At 39.1% G+C, this 16,700-nt stretch overlaps 1 protein-coding gene across 1 annotated transcript; it reads right to left on the bottom strand.

The window, feature by feature from the left end:
• Positions 1–12,176: 12,176 nt before the first annotated feature.
• SNAI2 (snail family transcriptional repressor 2) lies at positions 12,177–15,761 on the bottom strand. The gene is made up of 3 exons (XM_064653533.1): positions 15,506–15,761; positions 14,402–14,947; positions 12,177–13,461 (listed from the first exon to the last, which is right to left on the bottom strand). Exons 1-3 carry the CDS (start codon positions 15,582–15,584, stop codon positions 13,280–13,282), a joined length of 807 nt encoding a protein of 268 aa, XP_064509603.1. The 5' UTR covers positions 15,585–15,761; the 3' UTR covers positions 12,177–13,279.
• Between the last annotated feature and the right edge of the window lie 939 nt (positions 15,762–16,700).

The following is a 16,700-nucleotide window of genomic DNA, read 5'->3' as shown; positions in this document are numbered from 1 at the left end:
TGAACGCTCCCGAAACCCTGTCCCTTTTTAAAATAGCAGTACAGGGGTGGAAAACTTTTGCTATTGAGTCACTGACTGCAATTCTGTTCAGCTCAGCTGTTCTGTGGGTATTCCATGTAAGCTTTGCAGCACAACAGTTACTTGTGGAATAGAGCAGAAGGACAAGCCACAGGGACGGGCACAGGTCTTCTACTGTTCTTTCCTTCACTGAAACACATGCAACATATTGCAAACTGCACCATTTCCACAGTGCCTTTGGAAAGCACTGTCTTGACAGAAGCATTTTTGACCTTTGGCCTAGAGAAAGTAGATATAATATTAATAAAATCTGGGATACAATGGCTCCAGCCAGATTCTGGAGCACATTCACATATTACAGAGTTGGTTGTCCCCTACCATAGAATAGGAAACCTTCTGAAATGTATCTTGTCTATATGCCTGAGCTTCCTTCTGTAGGAAAGTGAGGTTGCTCACTAATGTTTTGCCCTGACATACAACGAGAATGTAACCAGATGTGCACCTAGAGACTAGGACTGTGGGGCATACTGGGAAATGCATCCATGCTATCCTGTGGATAGAGCCATGAGAACCAGTTTTCCTGTTAGCCATTATCCCCTGACCTTTCTAGCATTTGTCTGACACGTTCTGCAGGCATTACTTAGTGGGGAGCCAAAAAAGAGAAGACTGAGTCTATTCACTGGAACGTGGTGATTTGAAAACTCCAACGTAAAACTAGCTCTGCACTTGGGAGCTGGATGCTGATTCTGTGCAGTATGGGGTGAAAGGTTATAATCCACAGTTCCTGGGCTGAAGTGTGGATGAAGGAGGATTGGATTTGTGCTGTATACACTTTGGATGTATAGGCAGAGCCTTATCTCTCACACTTATCTCTTAAAAAGGGGACTTCTCTGCTGCACCGCATGGCTCATACAGATTCCCCTTTTTCAGAGTATCTATGTAGAAGTAGGATTGTTATGTTGTCCTAATTTTTCCAGAAGGTTTCTGAATGTATAGAAAATATAAAACTTTGCAGTTTCATGTGACTTCTCGCCTAGGTGCAGATTCAGCATTTGTATTTATGGAATAGGTCTGATGTGATGCTGTGAGGGTTCTGCACACTCTATTGCTCACAGCTAGCAGGACCAGTGTTTCCTGAATGCATCAGATTTCCTGAACACATGTGATGTATTAATATGCACATGAATATACCTGGCTCTTTATTTTGCTCTGCTGAGTTTGTTGAACATATAGGAGAAATCCAAACCCAAAGTCTCAGTTGTGTCCCAACCTATTTTCTGCCAGAGAAAAAGGATGATGCAGGTGTGAGGTAAACCTGCACAGGGACATTGCACTCAAGTGCTGCCAATAAAGAGTCAAGGAGAAGTCTGAATTCAAGAACACAAACTGTCTGTATTCTGTAAGCATAAAGAAGATTTCTTGACTAGTTTGGGAACTATATGCTAGTGTATTGGCTATTGGGCTCTGTAAGCTTATCCGCAAACTGGTTTATTGTTCCATGCATTTTATGCAGCTCAAAAGCAGGAACTAAATGGAATCGGAAGGTGGTAACAATAGCATATTTCTAGTGTTGAGAATCTCAGAAATCTTCCTAGGAGATGCCACTCCCTGTTTAATTTTTGTGTTTTTTTCAAATGTAATCCAATAGGATCCAAAAGGTTGTTGCTGCTTGCAACACCAAAATAAAAGGTCATTCAGCAGATGGCGAAGAGGTTCACTGCGATGTTCTCCCATGCTTTCTTTCCATGCTTTGGTCAGCCACAGAACTGGTTCCTCTGCTAACATTCATTGTCTCCTTGAGGACTGTCCCCACTGAAGTCTTCCTGAGTGAAGTAGTGCCAAGCATATCTCTTCGAGACTTGTCTGCCTTTGCAGTCTGTTGTTGTGCTGCTTGAAGGTGACTACAAGTCTACTGGTTACGCTTGATTGCCGTCACAGCTCTGTTTTTTCTGGGTAACTATAAACATAAGAAACTCACTGTAGGTTTTTTTCTTAATGAAAGTTAAGATTTTAGAATAGAGAAGAAAATGGGAATGTGACACATAATAATAGTACTGCTCAAAAAGAGAAAAGTATCATTAGAGTGTCATTTTACTCTAATTCTATCTCTACTTACCTGCAGAAAATGTTTTCATGTATGTATTTGTATATTAATACTCACATTTGTATCCATCCATCCATATATATGTTTAAAAAGACTTGTTTAAATATAAAAAAATGGGAAATGTAAAATAGCTGGGACAGATTAAAACAGAATAATTTTATTGGACCAGAAAACATATTGCACTGATAAGGATTTTTTGTTTTTAATTCAGTCGTACCATAAAGTAATTTATTACCCATTGCTTGTTTTTCTAGAAAGGCCAGTGCAGCACCATTTGCTGGCTGATTGACAATGTAACTCTCTTTTTACAACTTGTAATTTAAAACAGGAAAGCTGCCATTCACATCAGTTAAAAAGTCTACATTTTAGATTACCTGCAAAGGCTCATCTTTGGCATAAGTAAATGGGAGGTTCGAATGGTTAGAACCAAAATGTAGCATTCCTAGCTCAGGATAGTCCATCCATATGTAGTTATCTACAAAATCTTAATCAGAAGGAGTAATTAAAGAATGCATTTCACTTCAACTCTACATTTCCACCAATTTATTAGTTTGCCCCCCAAAGAGCAATGTTCATTCTACATCCTTAACAGCAACTGCAATGGTTCAGACTCTTCAAGCCTGGCTTGTTAGCTGATCATACATTGAAATCTGCAGCTAATCTGTACTGGTCCAACCAGGAAAGGTAACAGCAAATCTGCTGAACTATTACCAAGGTATTACAAGTCGTAGACATTATTCATCCTCACTAAAAACAGGCCAGGAAAAAATAAAATGAAAGGAAAAGGATTAACTCTAGTATATTTACTGTAGTACCATCATAAGAAGGACTATTTCTGGCTCTTCTGCCACCAAGCAAACATTTTCCCACCCTAACTCCCATCACAAGTCACCTCAAAATACTGTCATTTAAGCATTAATGTCTGGCCTATACTTTAGGGTCAATCCTGGGAGCAAGCTGTACTGTCCTGAGTCTCAGATCAGGTCTGCGTCAGGATCTTTTTTCAAGAGTGTAGCACTGATGTTTTTGTGCTTTTTTGTCTCACCCCTTTTTTTTTTTTCTCAATTCCAACACTTCTGTACTGACAAAAGCTATAGTCTAGTGGTAGTGATATTGGATTGCAAATTGCTCTTGTGCTTGGGCAACCAGGAGAAACACTGCTGGCAAAGCACATCTTGTCAATATGAATTGTGTATATGCTAGTAGTCCGCTGCACAATCACATCAGCAAAATTTCCTGGAGGGAAGGATCATTCGTGGATACCTGAATGAAATTCTGGCCAGCTGCACCAGATCAGAGCGTGATGGCTCCTGGCAGCTCGTTAGGCACTGCTACCAGGGCATTAAAGACGATGAGAACAAGGCAAAAGGACAAGTCATTCACAAGAGTGGCTCTGGCTCAAGGAAGGAGACAGCCCTGCTCCTAAAGAGTTTGACTGGGTCATAACCTGTCAGTAAAGGAGCAATACAAATGCATGGTTTGACTTTGCATGGCACCTCTTCAAAATATTACCTCCTCCTTTCGAAATGAAGCACTGCATGGATACTGAGCTATAGTGTTCATCTATAGGTAATACATGTTGCAATTTTAGCCATGGGCCCCTAAGAAAAGTGCTGTGCCAGATTCTAAGGTCTTTCCCAGACAAAAAACTTTCTTTATATTTAGGAACAAAGTAATGTGAGTAAGAGAAGACTATTTGGACCAAGAGATCTAAAAACCGTTTCCTGTTTAAAGTGGGGGACCAAAATCACACATGTGATGGCAATATATTTTTGGTTTTTTTACAAATGCTGCAGAATAGTCTTCCTCTACCTTAGTGATTGCATCCTAAGATGCAAACAGACATTTATTTTCCTTAAGAACTTCTTTTCAAGTGTCAACACACAGCAGCGAGCATTGTATATGCAGCATTTTCCCTCTCAAACTTATCAGCCAAAAGTGCGAAGAGAAGATCTGTAATTTCAGGTTGTCTTCAAGAGACTTCTTGTGAAACTTTTACTTTCTGTTCTAAGCAGAGAGATATAAACAAGGTGGAAAGGCATTTACCAAAGTATCATGGTTTAATCCTGTTAGTACCACACAAGCCATTTTCTCATTGCCCCCCATCGCTGGTGGGATGGGGAAGAGAGTCAGAGAAAGGTAATACCTGTGGGTTAAGAACAGCTTAATGATTAAAACAGAGTAAAAAAAAAATGGTGAAAAGGGGAGAGAGAGAGAGAGAGAAAAGAGAGAGAGAAAACCCAAAAGAAACAAGTGATGCACAAAACAATTGCTCACCACCCCCTGAGTGATGTCCAGTAGTCCCTAAGCCATGATCAGCACCTCCCAGCCAACTCCTCCCCTTTATATACTGGGCATGATGTTGTATGGTAAGGAATATACTTTTGGCCAGTTCGGGTTAAGTTGTCCTGGCTGTGCTCCCTCACATCTTCTTGTGTACCTGCTTGCTGGCAGAGCATGGGAAATGGAAAAATCCTTGATTTAGGTTAAGCACCACTTAGCAACAACAACTGTGTGTTACCAACATTACTCTCATAATAAATGCAAAACGGAGCAGTTTACGAACTGCTAAGATGAAAATTAACTCCATCCTGTCTGAAACCAGGACACAAAGATGGATAGAAAAAGCTTCTCAAACATATCAGGAGCCCAGATTTAATATCATATCTGCAGTTATCTGGAAAACTATGAATAATTATGTTTTCAAAAACCACTTGTACTTGGCCTAAATAATAAGTCCATATTGTGCATTGTTTCCATAAGTGCAAAACAAAAAGGAAGGAAAAATATGTTAAAAATACTATAAACTTACCACTTAAGCTCAGAATTGCACAGCAGTCTGACATATGAACTGTAGCAGTGCAGGAAAGGGAAAGAGCTCATCACAGTTAATTCTGATTCCTCTTCAGCCTGAGCAATTATAGAACAAGAAAAAAGGGTTTACTAGAGGAGAGGAGCCGTAGAGCTCCAAATAGGTCAGTGTTTTAGAAAGAACAAGATGCCTGGGCTTACAGACTTGTGGCTATGCTTCCTTAGCTCTATGAACCTAACCAAATACATGAGATATATAACCAAATACATGAGACTAAACTGCAGCAAAGTATTGTTAAAAAATGCCTTTTCTGTTAACATATATCCATATAGATTCAAAACTTTGTGACACGGACAAATGCAAAATTCACTGTGAGAAAATCACAGTATGGGACAATCCCAGGACATCCTGTACATAGAATACCTCTGCCAGAATTCCATACATAGACATAAAAACTGTAGGATCATACTATCGTGATTTTCAAAATAACTGAGTTTTCTTCAGTGCCCTCTGGGTTCTATGTAAGTTTGGTAAAAAGGAAGCATACTCTCTTTTTTTTTCTTAAACTGGAAAAGAATGATTTATCTGAGATAAATTATGAATATTCCTGTTTTTAAAAGCTGAAAAACAGTGAAAATGTATTTTTTAGCTAAAAGCTTTAGATTTAAACAAAAATTAATGAACATTGTAGCAGAGCTGTTTCTTAAAATATTTCCCAACTTTAATTCTGCATTTTTAATTTTACATGATTTTATATATATATATGTATATATATATAGTTTATCATGATACTGAATGTTCCTGTTATGGTTTCTGTATGTGTAATTAAGAAAAACCCTACTACTGCCTTTATTCTGGCTATATTTTGTGGCAACAAGAACAGTAATGAGGTATACCTGTTTTATTAGCTCAGTTGCTTAGAGCATGGTGCAAATAACATCAAGGTTGTGGGTTTGATCCTGCTATGGGCCATTCATTTAAGAGCTGGACTCAATGGCCTGCCCTTGTGCGTCCCTTCCAACTCAGAATATTCTGTGATGTCAGTTTCAGTCTTAGCTGAAGTCAGAATTTCTTCTGACTGAAGTGCTGAACTTCTGAGGTTTTCCTTGTGCAGAAAACTGCCCTGGAAGGTAATTTATAATTGATATTTACTGCTTGTAAATATCTATTCACTACCATGTCCTCCTATTGAAGAAGGTTGACATTTCAACAGTCCTCAAGACCTCTCTTTTTTTTATCTCTGTTCCCAGAATCCCTGTTGTCCTGCCAGTGTGACATGCTGACACGTTTGTCTTTGGACAGACAAAGCATTTGGGTTCAGATATTCAGAAGCAGCCCTCAGTCATGGCTCTCTGCTGTGACCACCAAACCCAAACCTACAGTGATGATTTTCAAACCTGTGAGAAAAGATTGCTCGGGAACAACAGTATCAGTAATAACAGCTAATTTTTTTCTGTCAATGGTGGGAAAAGTAGGGGCAGAAAAAACTGGTGGAGCAATTTCTCAAAACAACCTAGAAGCCGAAAGCCATTTTCCAAATAAAAAGTGATTTTTCTGTCAGTAAGTGAGGACTGTCAAAAAACCCTGACTGTTTTTGAGTGTTGGCCTTTCCAGTCAGAACTAGTTAGGATCTGGGCTGAGATGCCAAGCTGTTTTACAAACACCACGAAAATGTCCATCACAAGTCACAAGATTCTTTTTTTAATTTCCTTGGGACATAGCAACCTGGCCTGGTTTCATGTATTACAGATGAATAATGAATACTTTGCTATAAATCTTGATGAACTGTCTTACAAAATATTTTTTATAACATTTAAAAATTAATGAATGAATGCCAAATATGATGCAGCTTTTACTGAGATGGGGAGGATTTTTATTAGTCTTTTATGCATAATATTATTACTTTGAACTGCTGATTGTTTCTCATTTAATTTTTACTGGAGTTACTTAATAATTGTCACTTTTCATTCTTCTAACTCTTTATTCATTGTCAGCTGTGGATGATCTGCCAGCCCACATGAGAGGGCAGGTTACATTCAAAGGAATTTACTTTGTTTTCAGGACATGTGCAAAATCTGAGCTAATTGCAGTGCAACTTAAACTGCTTCTTAGCGACTTAGCAGATGTCTGTGTCTTGGTACTCTGATGTGGGAGCCACAGGACTCAGTGAGACACAGGCCCTTCTCTGAGAGGGATGTGTTAGACCGAGCTCCTGCGTTCCCGGGTCACGCCTTTGAAAAGATGTGAAAAGGTGATTGTTGGGAGCTGCTGCCATTTGATAGCCCAGCATGTAACATGTATTTGTTGCTCATAGCCACGTCTAGTGCTGCTTAGAGGCCACGGCAATGCCACATCTTTCTAGTATTAAAAGGTCCATGATCCCTTGACTCTGATCAACTGTCAGTCACATCTGGGAAGGAGACAATTCCTATGTAAGGCAGAGAAAACAGTAACAGAGGTGGCTAAAACATGGGAAGTAAGAAGAATGTAAAGGAGGGATCTCTCTGAGGAATTTTCTGAAGCAGATCCCCCAAATCAGAGTTGCAGTGAAAGGATTTGTCTGTTTGAATGTGCAGGATGGCCAGCTATATGTGTGAAAAAATTGTGTGAATGTCTGCATGTACCTCAGTTGCTCTTCCAAGCTTACAGAGTGAAGACCATTAAGAATGTTGGAAAGCATGTGAATTTGAGCTAGGATTCATGTGATTCTTGTTTTCCATGTCTTCTTTTGACAAAATGAAGTAAAAATATGTTTGTATAACTGAAAGATATAAAAGAGCATTTATTCCTTCTTAGCTAGGGCTGCCAAATTGTGGTCTTCATTCTTGCAGCTATTTTGTGTACACACTGGACAATAGAACAGACAGGAACACAAACAAGAGATGGGAATATTCAATGCCCAAATAAAAGGGAGAGAGGAGACAGATGTAACAGAAACCCTCTGTCCCATAACTTTTGTCTCGAAGAGACATGGGGAAAACAAAAGAAGGGCCATGAATGAGTGCATATTTATGTTTTGGTACGCCAAATCATGTGAACCAGAAGAAGGAAAAAACCATGAAAAAGCACTCATTTTGATGGCATCCTTGAAGTATTGGAAAGATAAGTGTAGATGAACAAGGTGACCAAACTCCCAAACATGTAAAAACAACACCACTGTGCACTTGTTAATCCTTTTTTTTTTTCAATCTCTAGTATGGTTTGGCTGAGGCACCCTTTATGTTGCACTATGCAACAAGACAGGGCAACTCTTGCTCTCCCAGGAAAACACAGTCCCATACTCCACATCCTTTAAGGTTCTTGGTGACTTTGCATATATTTAGAAAGACTAAAAATCTTGGAGAAGGAGGAACAGAGAATGCAAGAATCATTTTTGTTTGTACTCTACTGTTATGGCTGTTTCTACAAAATGTATGCACCCTGTCAGCATCCCATCAGAAAGTGAATGGTATTTCCACCTCTACTCAGCACTTGTGAAGCCTATCTGCAGCATTAGCCACAGTTCTGGCCTCAACAGTGCAAGGTTGACACGAGAATATCAAAGTCCAGTGAAGGACCACAAAGGTAATTGAGACATTGGACTCTCATATTGGAGTCACTGAGAGAGCTTGAGAAGAAAAAAAATTAAGGAAGATCTTGTTAATATGTATAAATACCTGATGAAATGGAGTAAAGAATACAGTCAGACTCTTAATGCCCAGTGACAGGACAAGAGACAGTGCACAACACCCAGAATACAGAAAATTCCATTTAAATGTAAAAAACCCCACTTTAATACTGTAAGTGTGAACACTGGCACAGGTAGCCCAGAGAGGTCACAAGGGTCTCCATTCCTTGAAATATCAAAACTCCATCTGAACACAGTCTTGGGTAAACTACTCTACTGACCCTGCTTTGAGCAGGGGAGTTGGACTAATCAATCTCCAGGGGTACCTTCCCACCTCAGCCATTCCTTGTCTCTGTGATTTTACTTGCACAGTTTGTTCATATTTCTCACGGCTATCACTTGATACGATGTATGCAGGATGGAGTGGTCTTCTCACCTTCCACTCCTCATACTTCTGTGAACCAGAATTATAATTCATATAATTTAACTGTTAAAACACCTACTTTAAAGAGACAAAACCAAATGTTTGGGACAGCTAGTAAAATCAACTATTTCTAAAGCAGTAATACTCATAACTGCAAATGTCTTATTCAGAAAGAAAAATATGTTTTCAAATTAAATTTTGATTTATTTTGTGACAGGGCAAATCATCTGAGCACAAGATATCAGAATTAAATTATCAGATTTCCCATTTTCCTTTTTTTAGAAATTGAAATCATGGGATCTTTACAGTGTTTTGTTTTTATATGATTTTATGGAGCTTAGTGTAATAGGCCCTGAGTTTGCTTAATGACAACAGGAACTATAATAATTCAAATAATGGAGCAAAATTTAGAAGCCAGATTTCATGGTGCTTTTATCTGAGAGGCATTTCTTTTAACCCTTTGGTGAGTATATAACATGCTTTTCTGAACTCTGAATTACGCGGGAGGGTAATTGCAGTGCTTTGAGCCTAGAAGTGTTCTGTCTTCATTTTATGCACATCTTACTTCATTCTGCAGCCTCTGAGGTGAAAAGCACGCTTAAACAGAAGAAGGGAAGAGATATGTGGAAACCAAAGTGAATCAATTATTGCCTTCAGCCTTGAGAAATTAATGTATTTGACTTGTAACTGCACAAATGCTGAGGTGGTTCTGCTCTTCTCCACAAACTGAAAGAACATTCAAAGTAAATGGACAAAACATCCTAAAGGAAAGATATGGCCCTCATTCTGTATAATGGACAATCATATAACCAAACAGGTCTGGATTTATAGATTTGGAGTAACCTCTGGGCAAAAATCCCTTCCCTGGATCTTCTGACTTTAAGCAACTCATTAGTGAATAGTTAAAAAAACTATGAATCATGTTGTATGTAGTCTGTTGTCATTCAGCTGCCTTTAGAGGAGAAACTGGTCTTATGATAGCTTAGCTTCACTTAAAAGAATTATATTTAGCACTGGTGTCAAAAACTAAAAATAAAAAAAGTGACTGATTTCAGAAAAGATCAGTGAAGGTATTCAGAGTGTGGGGGCCATATTTTCCTGAGAAAGATTTAAAATTTAACTATTTGGATATAGAACAAAAGATGTTTTGTGAGAAATATTGCAGTGGCTGAACAGATTCAATGGGTAGATTTGGAGGGAGCTTTTCCCTCGTGTTTGGAAAAAGTCATAGGAGTCATTGACCAGCAGCTCAGAACAGAATTCAATTTAGATTGATAAATATCTTGTGAAGGTGCAGAAGGGCATTTCTAAGGTAAAGAGTTAAAACTACTATATTTTGGAGAAATGTCCTGACAGGGAATAAAAAGCAGTCACACAGGGAAAGCAGAGAAATTCAGCTGCCTGGGAAGTTTATGCTGCAAGTGGACGAAGAGCTAGGGTTCTCTGATAGAGTGCTCTGTTTCAATTAAAGAGATGAGCCAGAAGAGCTTCTAGCCTTTCCCATCTTTGTGTTTTATGAGTACAGGTGTTACAGGCATGCAAAGTAGCATATCTTAATTGTCATCTCCAAATCAGACCAGTTCCACTTGTGTTTGGTTTAGCATACTGTATTTTGATGAAGTTTTCATCTGATTTCCCTTAAGGACAACAGTAGCATTTGCACTCATTCAGAAGTTAAGCTCTTATGCTATTTCATTTACTATGCACGTAGAGAATTTAGAGTGTGAATTAAAACAATGAAAAAGTCCTTGTGGCACAACGCAGGAGAGAAAACCTAGAACTTTGACAGTGCAAATAGCTGTTGACTGCCAGAGCTTTACTCATACTCCAGTAAACTTTGCTCTGGGAAGAGAAAGCTGCACAAAGAGCTGCTGGAGCCTAAGAACTTCAAAGCGAATGACATGGAAGTGCAAATCAATAGAGTAACCACATGAAACTTTTCAAGGGTATTTGATGCCTTCATGTGTTCATTTTAAAATGTTACCTTGCAAATTCCCACTAACCCTATCTTGCTTGAACTCTCTAGCTATTTCCTGAAGAAAAATCTAGCAGGTCCTAGGGAATCATTGTTATAACCCTGAGATTTTGTCAGAAGATGCTTGGAGAATATGAAAGCTTCACTGGAGCTGATCTTTTTTTCAATATCACACTTTCAGTGGAGAAAATGTGCAAAACTTTTGTCTATTGCCTATGCTATTCCAGTGCAGTCCTGCTGAAGCCCTACTCTGCAGAACTCAACTGGAGGAGAGAGACGACACAATTTATTGCATTATTTTTCTGAAACATACTCTTTTTCAAGAAATGTGCACCTTATGTTTATACATCAATAGCATTCTTGTTAAATTGCTGGAATTTTATTTTTGCTATTACTTGTTCCTACTGGTACCCTAGTGTAGACATAAAGGTCTTTAGACTGGGTAACAACTGGTGCTTGTCTGTTCTCTAGCTTTGTCTTTTGTTAAAAGTTGAAAATGATGTTGTTTCACACCAGTCAGTGATGATGAGACAGGATTTGTTGATATTGTAATGCTTTATTGTAGTTCAGATCTTGGAGTCCTTGGAATCCTCAGTCAAATCATCTGGAGAAAATGATTTCTACTTTTTAGTGTGGATTACTTCTTTCCTGTGATGTATTAGCTGATGTACAATTGTAATGCATTCACTTGAAAGACCTGATATGTAACATATTTTAATAAAATACCTTTAATTGTCTTGAAATTGCCATAAAAAGTGTTTTATACTGTGACTTTACTACTACTTTAAAAGAGCATCATGCAAATATTGTTGAACTCCTGTAAGGCTCCACTGACTTTAATAAACTTTGGATCAGACCCAGAATTCCCATATCAGAGTTTCAGGGAGAGTGTTATAATAATGCTGTTCTACTACTACGCTCCTTTCATTGCTTAAAATGAAAGAAAGAAGTTGCTCTTAAATGTTTTTGATAAATTATACTTCACAATGTTGTCATACTCTTGTAAGAAGCAGGAAAACAAGTGCTTTAGAGCTGCAACTCTAGGAAAATGCACTGTGGGGTTTTAAATTTTCTACAATGCAATGGATGTATTCCTTTCTAATGTTCAGAACTTGTGCATTAAATATTTGCATCTGAAATTCACTTTTATCTTCATTTGGTCATGTAAAGACATTCACATTTTTCTATGTTTGAAAACAGACAGATGTTTTCTTTAATTAGAACAAACAACAGACATCTTACTTAAAAATGTTTATTGTAAAAAAGTGGCTAGAAAACAACATAAATTTCACTTCACACTTTCTTCAAGTTATCTATAGATGCTGCTATAGGCAACAATTCGCTTTCATTCATAACACATTCAATCATATAAAAATAAAAATATTTACATTATGTCCACATACTTTACAAAATCATCAATAAAAAAGGCACTTGGAGGGGTAATGCTGAAAATATTGCATTTCCTTTGTGCATTTAAAAAAATAATTGTAAAGCTCCCATGGATCCCCTCTCTTGCACTTATTCCCGTTTTTTAAAAAAAATGAAGTTTAGAGGAACTATTCCGTATCAAAAGATGATCAAGCATGCACCAGGAATGTTTGAAGCTACAGTATTACCTTTTCTTGTCCTTTTTTTTTCTTTTAAAGGCACATGCGGTTAAATTGTGGTTTTCATTTTTTTTCGTACATTCTCTTATACTTTTTTCTCTCTCTTAATTATGCAGTTTTAAAGCATTTTTGATCATTAATGAAGGCCTTGGCTTCTAATAAAATAAAATAAAAACACAGCAATGAATAATATTAAACATTTACTAAGGTAAACTTGGAATACTTTTTAAGGCACCTGAGACAAATGGTGTCTAGCAAAATTCACTTGGGTAGTATTTTTATTAAAAATTTTATTTAAAATACTGTGTCTTTGGTTGAAATGGCTTGGCAGGAATGTATTGATAATTTTACAGCCTTTTCTATGCAAGAAAAGACAACCTACATTTGGCTTCATCTAAAAAGAAAGCTGATAATGCTTCTTCCTTTAGATTACTTGAAATGTCATGCATGGTATCTTTCCCCATATTTCAGAATTCACACTTAAGAATGCAAATGTATGGCTGAACAGAAACTACTTAAAGCTCATTTCTACTGACATTCTAAGTTCTTCCACTAGTTTATTTGTTTGCTTGTTTGGTGGTGTTTTTGTTTGATGGTTTTTTTTCTCCGTTTTGTTTTGTTGGTTTTTTTTTGGCTGAAGAGTAGATGAGAAAATGCCTTTGGATTTCTACTTATCATTTGGAACAGGAGTGGAGAAATGCATCGAGTCCAGGTAAACATTGACTGCATGACTCAGTGTGCTACACAGCAGCCAGACTCCTCATGTTTGTGCAGAAGAGACATTCTGGAGAAGGTTTTGGAGCAATTTTTACACTGGTATTTCTTCACATCCGAGTGGGTCTGCAGATGAGCCCTCAGATTGGATCTGTCTGCAAAAGCCCTGTTGCAGTGAGGACAGGAAAACGGCTTCTCTCCTGCAGAGGGAACATCAAGAGAAAATAGGATAAATCTTTTTTAGAAAAACACATGTTTAGGACAGGTAAAGCCTGCTTTTATCCTAAGAAACAAATGAGAAACAAAATTGACTTATTATAATAAAAAAATGTGTAATAAAATGTTAATCAGGCCACAGATACAGCAGCTTTCTGTACTGCTGGCTGTACTTGCAGAACTCTGGTCTACTCAGAATATGCTGCTAAATGCAGTCTCTGAGGACAAGCTGCTGACACCTTCTGCAACTACAGGTGCAGTACTTTTAGACTGGGTTCCTCCCAACATTTTCAAATATTTTCATAGAACTTTTTCTGCTTAGTGCTGTATGGATTACTAGGGAACAAGGCCTTTGACTGAAAAGCAGCAAACAGCTGTACAGACATTTCATTGTACCCAGTGTTATGTTCAAAACCCAGTTTTTTCCTCAATAGAAAAAAAACAACCACTTGGCTGATGATGTGTTTCTAATTCTTAAGACAGTGCATGCAAAACTTGCCAGCTGCTTAAGGAGTCAGAAAGCAGCCCCTCATGCATTGCCATTCTGTTTTTTGCTGCCTGATTTCAGAGTCAGCTGGAACCTTCTTAAAGTTAGTAATTTCCAAAGCCTGAAAGTTAACATAAAATTCTTAAAGCAAAACCTTCAGCTAGTGGAAATGAGCTAAACCATCCTAAAGTTGTCAGGACAGCAATGCTGATTTATGCCAGTATCTGGGCCTCAGTTATGAGACCATGCTACACTCCCCTCCCACCCTCCCTCCAAGAGGGAGAAGTTAGCCTTTTAATGGTTTAGTTGAGATTCAGTGGATGCATTTCAAGGTTGATTAAGAAACACTGCTGTTTTTACCACCTGTGGAGAAAAACAGCAAAAGGCATCCTGATGTTATAGCGACAAGAAACTACAAATGTAATTCTTGTTCTTACCAGTGTGAGTTCTAATGTGTCCTTGAAGTAGCCAGGGTCTAGAGAAAGCCTTCCCACAGATCTTGCAGACACAAGGTAGTGTGTGGGTCCTGATGTGCATCTTAAGCGCTCCCAGGCTGACATACTCCTTGTCACAGTACTTGCAGCTGAACGATTTCCTAGACTGGGCATCACAGTGCAGTTGCTTATGTTTGGCCAACCCAGAGAAAGTTGAATAGGTCTTGTTGCATAAACTGCACTGAAACTTTTCAGCTTCAATTGCATGAGGGTCTGAAAGCTTTGACTGGATTCTCTCTTCTTCATCGCTAATGGGACTTTCTGAACCGCTGTGATCTTTGGAGGAGGTGTCAGAAGGTGGAGGTGGGCTGACTCTTCCCAGAGATGAGGGGTATCCAGAAAGTGGAGACAGGTCATTGGGTAATGGAGACGGTAGCAGCCCAGTTGTAGTCCACACGGTAATGGGATTGTAAGCTACTGAGCTCAGGATCTCTGGCTGTGGTATGATAGGGACTGGATAGCTTTCGTACAGGTAGGGGGATATAATCACTGGAGAAATAAGAACATTTTAAGGTAAGAGAACTAAAAAGTACTTCAAAAGGCAGCAAAATTAACATTCAGGGGATTAAAAGCTGGATAAATTAAACAGGATAATCTGAATATATCAATTAAGAAAATACTCTTTCATACCCATATTCTGATGGGTAGAGACAGTGCCCTTGAAGAGGCAAGTTGCAGTTGGAGAGTCTCTTCAAGGCAGCATGCTGCTTCTAAATCCATGCAGCCTGACACAATGAAACAGTGAAACTTCCTGAAGGATTTGTGTAAAATTTCAATTCCACCACCAGCAGATATAGAACAGGAAAACTCCAAATCCTCTTTAAGTAACTTGAGTTCAAGTGGATGGGCAAACTTTCATGATTCATTCTGGTCAGCACTGACATATTTCTCACAGATATTTCTCCTTGTAAGCAGGAGAAAATAGAGCAAGCAGTGAACTAACCCGTCCCCTGCAGGCTGCAAAGCAATCCCACCCCTCCTCAGAACTGCCACGCAACGACCACAGCCTCAGAAGAGATGCAGTGGAACTAGATTTCGTTTTGTTACCTGTGTGTGTGTCCAGCTCGCTGTAATTCGGCTTCTTGGATGAATTGAAATGCTTCTTGACCAGGAAGGAGCGTGGCATTTTGGACGTGGGGTTTCTGCTTCTTCCAGACTCTCTTTCCGTGCGGGTGGGAGTAGCGGTCCCGGATGGCGCCCAGCACACAGCCACACGCTATATCACTGCGGGCGCATTGGTCCTGGTCCCTATGGCGCTGCCGGCCCCACGCAGCCCATCCACTCCCGGTTGTGCAGTGGCAGTGCCGAGGCGCCTTGAAAAGTGCTGTAAATACTCACGAGTCAGGTGCAGGGGGGAAGGGTTTTCCGCTCCTCCAATCGCTTCGGGATGTTCTCAAGCACTTTTCCAAAGAGGCTGTTTTTCTGGGAGGGCTCTGGGGCTGCTGGCTGAAGGATCCAATCTCACTCGGAGGGTTTGGTTCAGGTTTCAGCTCCTCCCGCTGGAGACAGCTGTGAACGAGGGAGCGAGCTCTAGCAGAGCGCGTTACCCTGCTCCGAAGCGGCGGCATGTGGCTCTGTAGAACTGCAGACTAGAAAAATGTGTTGGTTAAAGTGCTTGAAAATAAAGGTCAGTTTACTGATTCAGCTGAATTCTTTTATTTTTTCTGTCTGATGGAGACCTGGATAAGTCACAGGCACCAAAACTCTCCCCCCTTATTTTTCTTTTTTTTCCCCCCTTTCTTTTTTTCTACTCTCTTTTTTCTTTTATTTTTCTTTTCTTTTTCTTTTTTCCCCCCTTTCCCCAGTCTTTCTTTCTTTCTCTTTTTTCTTTTTCTCTCTTTCTTTCTTTCTCTGTTTTTCCTTTCTTTTTTTCCTTTTTATTCTTCTTATTTTTTTCTTTTTTTTTAAACAAGTCTGGTTTCCAGATGTTTGATACAAAAATTACGATGGAACAAACTAATCGTTAGGGGCAGAACAGGGACATACACACACACATACAACACATTACAAGATAACAAGTTGGCTGGCAGTGCTAATGGAAGCCTTTGAACTGACTGGGTGCCTGCTCCATTTGGGAGCTTCCTTTGATGGCTGCACTTAGGAAAGGCTGGAGATGATCAGCCATCCTCCCTAACCTGCACCCTTCCAGGCAGAAGGACCAGACAGATACTGTAAGGGACCAAGCAGAGGGAGAAGCCCTGTAAATGATTACATTTCAGAGCAGGGTGATAGGTTTTATACA

Source organism: Pseudopipra pipra, chromosome 1 (assembly GCF_036250125.1).
Source record: "Pseudopipra pipra isolate bDixPip1 chromosome 1, bDixPip1.hap1, whole genome shotgun sequence".
Taxonomy (NCBI): domain Eukaryota; kingdom Metazoa; phylum Chordata; class Aves; order Passeriformes; family Pipridae; genus Pseudopipra; species Pseudopipra pipra.
The sequence above is the reverse complement of the archived record's forward strand: the minus strand, read 5'-3'. Positions and strand labels throughout refer to the sequence as shown.